Source organism: Gasterosteus aculeatus, chromosome 1 (assembly GCF_964276395.1).
Source record: "Gasterosteus aculeatus chromosome 1, fGasAcu3.hap1.1, whole genome shotgun sequence".
In the NCBI taxonomy this organism is placed as follows: Eukaryota; Metazoa; Chordata; class Actinopteri; order Perciformes; family Gasterosteidae; genus Gasterosteus; species Gasterosteus aculeatus.
Window position 1 is genome coordinate 24,829,537 of NC_135688.1, and position 8,536 is coordinate 24,838,072.

General features: G+C 45.8%; 1 protein-coding gene across 2 annotated transcripts in view; it reads left to right on the plus strand.

Annotated features, from left to right (window-relative positions):
* LOC120828768 (E3 ubiquitin-protein ligase Midline-1) overlaps positions 1-2,401 on the plus strand; it is a 37,632-nt gene extending 35,231 nt beyond the window's left edge. For both annotated transcript variants that reach the window (XM_040192350.2, XM_040192341.2), the window contains exons 9-10: positions 94-301; positions 380-2,401. In XM_040192350.2, the coding sequence (XP_040048284.1) occupies positions 94-301; positions 380-728 (557 nt within the window). In that variant the 3' untranslated portion in view covers positions 729-2,401. The remainder of the gene's footprint in view (positions 1-93; positions 302-379) is intronic.
* Positions 2,402-8,536: the final 6,135 nt, after the last annotated feature.

An 8,536-nucleotide genomic window follows, 5' to 3' on the forward strand; every position in this document is an offset into this window, starting at 1 on the left:
CATCGGATTGAGCTGTGCCGAACACTGGCGTTAAAGTCGCCCATTGTTTTTAATAACGAGCCGCGTTGTAAAGATTGTCTCCTCGTCTACCAGGCCAGCCGTTTAAGTTGGACCCCAAATCGGCCCACAAGAAGCTGAAGGTGTCCCACGACAATCTGACGGTGGAGCGGGACGAGACCACATCCAAGAAGGGCCACAGCCAGGAGCGCTTCACCAGCCAGAGCAGCTACGGCGTGGTGGGGAACGTCTACATCGACAGCGGCCGTCACTACTGGGAGGCTCTGATCGGAGGGAGCACGTGGTGAGTTTCGCCGGCCCCGCAAATGTTGAGTCGGGAGTCGGCTCGGGGTTGACCAAAAGTCTCCGCTCCTCCCGTCAGGTACGCCGTGGGCATAGCCTACAAATCGGCCCCCAAGCACGAGTGGATCGGCAAGAACTCGGCCTCCTGGGTGCTCTGCCGCTGCAACAACTCCTGGGTGGTCCGCCACAACAGCAAAGAGCTGGCCATCGAGCCCTCGCCCCACCTGCGGCGCGTCGGCGTCCTGCTGGACTACGACGCCGGCTGCGTGACCTTCTACGACGCCGTGAGCTCGCAGCACCTGCACACCTTCCACGTGTCCTTCGCCCAGCCCGTGTGTCCCGTGTTCAACGTGTGGAACAAGTGTCTGACGATCCTCACCGGCCTGCCCATCCCCGACCACCTGGAGGGGCAGGAGCCCGAAAACTGAAAAACGGACGGACGGGGATCCGTCGGCATGAACCGGTCTCAATCATCTTAAAGCTGCACTGCGGCACGTTTGGGATCATCTGTCAGCGTCCCATCCTTTTGAATTGGTTTAAATCCGCTCTTATCAGAATTGTGGTGCAAAAATATAAACAGTCTCCCTGGGGGAAAAAAAAAACCTGCACTAAAATGTGTCTAAATATTTGCTACCATTGTTGCAAAATTGCCTAGTGTGGCTTTTTAAAAGAAAAATAAGATGTCCGGTGTGTCTTCTAAAATATGATTTTCCGTGGTTTATTTCGATTTTTGAAGACGATCTGGCGCTGGTTCATGTGACAAATCTTTTCCAAGGAGGTTGACAGTAAGCCGGTCAATACAGAAGAAACTACGACAAATGGACAGATCTGAGGCAGAAATTCCTACTCAAATGCACTTTGGGCAATGACGGGTGCATTGGCACCATGGCAACAGGGAAACAAGCCACAAATCAATTTCAAATTTTCTTTTTCTTTTTTTTTGACACCAACTTAATAGCACTTTGAAAATCCCTGAAAGTACACACATCCCCCTAACACACACACACACACACACACACACACACACACACACACACACCAGTGTGAACTAACTGCTGGAATGGGCAGAATTGTGTATATTTTGTAAATTCATCACCTCCTCTTATTTCTTCTTTCCCTCATTCATTAAAATGGAACCAAAGTAGCTGTTGCAGTCTGTTCAGATGTCTTTAAATAAATGCAGAATTATTTTTTAAAAACACAAAAGATATAGAATTATGTTGTTATTAAATGCAGAATCCCCTTAAATGTAGATCTTGTTTTGGTACATTGCTCACATTATTCATGCTGTTTGAATGCTGTCAGCTTCAAATGTATTGTGGTGAAATGAACACACAGCATAGAGTTCTGTGTTCTGAACTCACTTTATCTTTTTGCCAGCTATTAGGATTGTTTGTCATACATTCTATACAGTTTTTGCCCCAAGTTATTATTAGAGCTAAGGGATAAAATGCATTGAGTGTCACTTTTCTATACACCAAGCTCTTGTGGGACATTTGTGCTGGTGTGCCAATACTAAATTGATTTGCATCTAACAAAGAGTGTCTTCCCTTTATTAAAATATGTCACGTCATGTTTACTCTGAGGTCTTCAAACCCACATGCAGCATCACCTTCTTGAAAACATGTTGCACATTCATGTCAGAGTGATGTCATTGGCTTGCCATTTTAAAAGGGAAAAAAAGCCACTCAAAGGTTACGCCCATATGAACAAAACCTCCCGAAGGGATATTGTCAGTACCATATATTATAGTTTAATATTGTTCTATGCTTGATATTGTTCAACTGTGGCGGAAGGCGCTCCTCGGTGTGAATACAAACATTTGGTTGTATAAAGTTGCTTTGTTGGTTACCTGGTTACCTGGTACACTTTAAAAGAACAATCTGTATGTTAATTCTGTGTTTCCTTGGCCATTCATCTGTACGTTTTCATTGTATCCGATAATTTAATGTCTCCATTTGAACTTCATGACGTGGTGTTTATTGTGCCGTCTCTGTGGACAGTTTAATGGAAAGCGGGACGCGGGCGATTGCATCACCGTGGTCCGAGATGAGTCTATGAAAAGGTCAAAAATAAACTTCTGTTCCCTTTTAACGTCAAAGTGTGCGATTCTTTATGTAGTGAGACGAAACAGTAGCGTGAAAGGGTCGAGTCCTTCTTCTCCATTGACTACCAAGTTATGAAGTCAAGTGCAGGTCAGACACTAGCCTCTACAATCCAGAATCTTACAGTAACAATGGATCACATGACAAAGACAGAAAGGAGGTCGCTTGGTAATTATCACCCATTGATAGGGATCGATTTGGAAAACCACTTCCAATGCGACGAGAGATATAACTCACCAGTTAATTTAAGAAAATATGCCAAAGGACATGACTTCAACTCATTCGGTTTTTGCCGCCCTGTTTACAGGTGCAGAAACGGTCTTTTCAGCCTTTAGGATTCACTGTAGTTCATTGCCACATGCTTATCTTGTCATTGTTCAGGATTCTCCGATCGATCAGACACGCTGGGCATCATCCAGGCAGATACTTTTGGTCAATCAAAATTTCCTCAGGCCGCAACTGGCTCGTGCATTTCCTGAGGAAGAGGAGGGGGGGTTGAGTCTGACATGTAAACTTCCCACAGACATCGGGGGGGGGGGTTCGTCCTGATTCTTCCAGGAGCAGTTGTTTTTAGACTGGCAAGCATTGGCGGGGGGGGGGACTAACTACCGAGCGTCGGCTGAGGCTCTGTGTGTGTGTGTGTGTGTGTGTGTGTGTGTGTGTGTGTGTTATTGCCGCGGTTCACTGGCCTGAGCTCAGTTAAGCCAGCTTTCTACTGAGCAAACAATGAAAAGAACACAAAGGCACTTTACGGGTCAGCGTCTGCAGATAATGGAGGTGATGATGTGGCGAAGATAGTTTGGCAAGACGTGTCTTTGTTGAAGTCAAAAGCACTGATACTGTTATTAGTGCTGCTCTCTTGGACCTGCTGCTGTAACACCCTATGCATTTACGGTTGTTAATAACTCTTATACCATAGTGAGTCTTCTGAAGTAATGCTCCATCGCACATCCAAACGGACTATAAATTGTAGAGGGTTGCATGAGAACCGGTTGCACAGTCTTAGATCCACAAGACAATTAAAGTCCTTGCATGCGCACCGTCTAAAACCCTGAGTCACAATATTAGGCCATCTGTTCTGTAAAAGGGAGTCAGCCGAGCATGAATTGTGTCATTTTTTGATACGCGGATGTCCACAGAGAGCAATTATCTTCTGAACACTTGCCTCCGAGTCAACTTTCCGTATTCACGAAATAATGAATTCCTTGTTGGCTTGCTATAAAAGGGAGGGATGCCTTCCGGTTGTCAAACAAACCGCCTGTACTTAAATAACAATGAAAATGACCCGGACCTAAATCATATCCTTTTTCCTCAAACGTAATCCAATTTTTAGCCAAGTTCAGCAGCTAAGTGTGCTCACTGACCCCCCCCCCTCCCAATGTTCACACAAACTATACAGTCAATTTTTGCTCTTGGTGGTTTTGTTGCATCTTGAAAGGTTCACGTAGTGGCGTTCTACTACTACTACTACATATTCAGACAGAGACCCTAGGCCAGACATGGGCAAACTACGGCCGCGGGCCACATACGGCCCGTTAGGCTTTTTAATCCGGCCCGACGAACATGTCCAAATTATAGTAAAAACCTTCTTTTTTTTCCCTTTCCCTGCAATGCCCACGTTTCCCCAATAGATGGCGCACTCAAAACACATTGACCGTTGTTGGAGTGGCGCGTATTTCTCTTTATTTCACTTTAATTTTCACTTCGTTTCACGTCACCATTAAGCCCTTCTGTGAAAATAAGCGGACCAAAGAGAAGGAAAGTGGACAGCGAATGCCGAGTGTTTAATAAGGAGTGGACAACAAAATACTTCTTCACTGAAGTCCGATCAACGGCTGTATGTCTGATATGCCAAGAAGCTGTTGCGGTTTTCAAAGAGTACAATATCAGCCGTCACTTTGCCACGAAGCATGCAAACTATGCTAGCAAGCAGTCAACACAAGAACGGGCGGCTACTGCTCAGAGGTTGGCAGCTAATTTACAGAGTCAACAGAATGGTGAGTTTTTCTGCTGTGTTATGAAAAAATGCATTTGGAAAGTTTGGAAGTGCGTCTTTTAATTAAGAGCAATGCGCATTTACGCACAGCAGCGGTACAGTAGCTTAATTAACACGCCGCACATCGCTCTTAATTTACATTTTCAGCTGCAGGTAGTATATTTAATACAGCCTATGTCTGTGTACTTGGCAACAATACACGTGGACTGTTTGCGCGTGAAGGCGAGGGCGTCCGTGGCGAGTTTGTAGAGCGCGCGGTCAGGACAATCCATTGTGTAATAATATGTTTTGAATGTTGAAAGTGATTCCATATTTCAATAAATGTTGATTTCTTTAACTTTGCACCTTCGATTGAAACTTATTAAAAACAGACGCAATCTTGATAAATCACAGTGCGTATGTTATTTTAATCTATTTACATTTCCTCCTCCCAGTATCTGCGAAATAGTATGTAAATGCCATATCTTGCATATTCCTTGAGACAAATTTATTAACTGATAAGGGCTATTTTTCACATTTGAAAGACAGTTAATAAATTGGGTTGTAGTGTTCTTACTGTGCTATGAGGTTTACACACACTACATTTAATGCTTTAGTATATCCGGCCCAAAACCTCCCTCCAAATGCTCCTGGCCCGGCCCCTCTGTCAAATTTTAGAACCCATTGTGGCCCGCGAGTCAAAAAGTTTGCCCACCCCTGAGCTAGGCCTTAACGTAGATGTATATACTCCAGCAAAACGCACAAACTGCCACCCTGTTGTCTTCCTTCACAAGACCACTTCACTTTCCCTTCTCTCCCTTAGGCGAGCATTGTCCTGCTTTTGCGTAGCTACCACTGGAGGCTCTGCCGTCCCCAGAGGACACAGTATGGCCACAGCATAGAGAGAGGGGGGGGGAGACTCTCAAAAAGACACAGCCTCCCTGCTCCCGGGGGGGGGCCCGCCTGTCTGCTGGAGGCCCTCACGGTCTTGATGTGCAGTGTGCGTGGGTGGTGGACAAACTTGCGGATGTATCTGAAGCTGACTGGGGACAATGTGGCATTTCAGCATGAGCAGGAGGGAGGGAGAGGGAGACAACACTAGTGTCTCCCCTGGGAGGGAATGTGGAAAATGGAACTGACTTTTGGAAAAGAAGAGAAGACTCAATAAAGATGTGTCCGGGTACTGGGCCCAATGCGTATGGTCTGCAAAAGAAATTCTGAGCAATTCTTAAGTAAAGTAAAAAAGTAGGTCAGTCTGTATTTATTTACTCTTGAGTTAGTGTAAGAGGAACAATGTCACACTACTGAGGGCCAAACCAACAACAAAATCCCTTTTCTATAGACAGAGATTTGCAGCCAGCGCATGCAATGGAGAAACAAAAAGCCACATGAATTAAATATGAAACGTGTTATGGAATCAATAGCAGAATAAAGCTCCAGCAAAGCAGATGTGCCGTAGATGTGTAACCTTATTACTGGATTCACCTGCAGGGTTGAAAAAACAAAAGCCATGAGGTTCCAAAGTATTTTTGATGAAACGTTGACGTACACTAGGGGTCCAAATCGAACCAAAGAGCCTCGATGGCCCAACAAACAACAACTTCCTGCTTCGAGGACCGCCACGTGCAGCCGCACAGCGGATCTTTCTACCATCGCCTTCCTCTACGAGCACCACGGCCACAATGACCCACACAGAGCAGCGTTGAAGGAGAACGCACTCATTCCCACACCGTCACCACGGCCACTCACCGGTCTGTTGGGCCTCCTCGGCCCCCTCGACCTGCGCCCGTCTCCGCCGCGCTCCCGGGAAGGCGTCAAACGCTTGGAGCTCAACGAGGACCCTGCGGGCAGAAGACGACAGGAGTCTCAAACAGCAGCGAGTCCTCACACACAGCTCACTGGGGAGATTAACGGGTGTTTTTTTGTCACCAGGTGACAAAGGTGAGTCAGTGACTGGGCCTAATTAGATGAATACATTGTTTCCAAACCCTGACTATTTGAACCAATTATTAGACGGGTAATATCGTTATGTGGTGGCAGAATAACCTATTCACGTGCTCATGCATACATTTGTAAAGCCATAACAAGCTCCTTTCTCATCAACTCTTCATGCATCTTTCTGGCTTGATGTACAAACTCTAAAAATCAGTCCTCAAAATGTCCAGCAGGTGTCACTGTTAGGTCTCAGGAAAAAAAGCCTATAGAAATGTTATTGCGTTGTGGACAACGCAAACAGAAGGACTGTTGAACTTCTGTGCGACTGACATTACATTTTTAACCCATGGCTTTATACATTTTGCCCGAGGAGCAATTAGGTGTAAGGTGTCTTGCCCAGGGACACTTTGACATGGGGCAGCTGGGACTTGAACCACCAACCTTGTGGTTCACAGCACCCTCTGTACCTCTGCGCCACGACAACCCTTTTGTTGTCAGAAGTTCTTATCAGGACTTCCATTAAGCAACCTCCGACTGTAAGTTCACCATCATCTAAGACCACAGTTGTGTCTGTGAGTCGGCCGTGAAAAAATGTTGCAGAACACGTTGCGAGGCTCGACTGCAGCCACAGTGTTTTGAAAAAGATCAATATACAATCAAGCTGTGGGTGTTTTGTCTCAGTTTTTAATTCTAAAGGTTATTTTCTAAGAAAGCAGCATGCATGTCTGGTACAAACCGCGAGCATGGTTAGCATCTGTGCATTATATCACAATCATAGTACAACCCAACGTCTCACTATAAGAGAAATCTATCCACGCGCTGATGGAATAATTGCGACTGTAGCCGTGTAATTAACACGCTTACTGGGAAGTTGTCAGCTAAGGTGGCTAAAGGCTTTCAGGTCAGTGATGGCAGAGAGGTGAAGTAGAACAGCCTCATGGTAGACAGTTGCCCGACTGCTCCACCTCTTGATCCAGAGGGGGCCTTTTCCCTTTAGGAAACGGTTCTCTAGAGCCCCCCCCCCCGTCTTCATTTGTCAGGCTGTTGAAACAAGACAGCTAAAAAGAGAGCAACCCGCTTCTTCAGCCTGCAATTAGTCCGCGCTAATCGCAGGTTGGCCGCTGGGGGATTTGAAAGGAAGCGGGTGTCCCATTGTCCGCCCGTTCATCCCGGCCTCGCGATTGATCAATGCGGTACGACACATTCACTCTTCTCCTTCAGGTGTGAACTCGTAGGCACAATGTAGCAAACAAACAAACAGCCGTGGCTTATCCTTACTCCCACACGCGCTCAGCATCCCCTGAAAGGAGAGCAGGCGGATATGGGGTCGTTAATGAGAACGGGGGTCTGGCGCAGCCCCTTATCAGGACTCCCCTTGCCTCTCAGCACCTCCCGAGTGGCGCTGAACCATACACTCTTCTTGAGACCCCTCATTTCTCTTTTTATTGCATTTTAGGTCAATCAGACACGTGTTATGTATGCTCCAGACTCGCATTCTAATCTGTTGCAAGCAACAAGGCACTAGAGGCTTTTGTGAAGAACAATTTGGTGTATTGATCAGAAAAGGGCCCGGGCACAATTAAAACCCAAAGGCACGGACAATCACTCTGCTAATGATGTGGTTCTTGGAAAGTTCAGCCAAGAAGTTTTGGCGTGTGCACCTGTATTTTTCTTGACTTCCGTCTCCCACAGTCTGTATTTTTCTCCCTCTTCTCGGGTTCATCATCTTCTTAAAACACTGCATTTTCTCTGCACCTTTGCAATCACTTGCACTTCCTTCTTTGATAGTCAAGCAATTTTATCCAGACAGCCAGTCAGGAATCCAATTAGTTTGCACCTCTCAATCATAAAATCTTCTGTCGGGTTGAAACAAACTTGGGACGGACATGCTTTCACTGCCTCGCTGCCTCATTAAGAGACGATAATTCTTTGCACTCAAAATCTGCAAGAGCTTTTGTGCACTCAAGTAATTGGAAAAAAAAAAAATATATATATATATATATATATATATAAATAAATATATAAAAAGGGAGACAAGAGAGGGGAGCAACCAAGCGTCGAGAAGCGATAAAGGGACGAATTAAAAGGTGTTGGTTTCTCCCCTGGCTTAGTCCAAACTAGCAGTATAGGAGCAAAGGGAGGTGCTGGTGGGGCAGAGTGCGAGGCAGGTCTTTTCTCCAGTTTTCCCTCTTGGATCAGCAATACATTTTAACTTTTATAA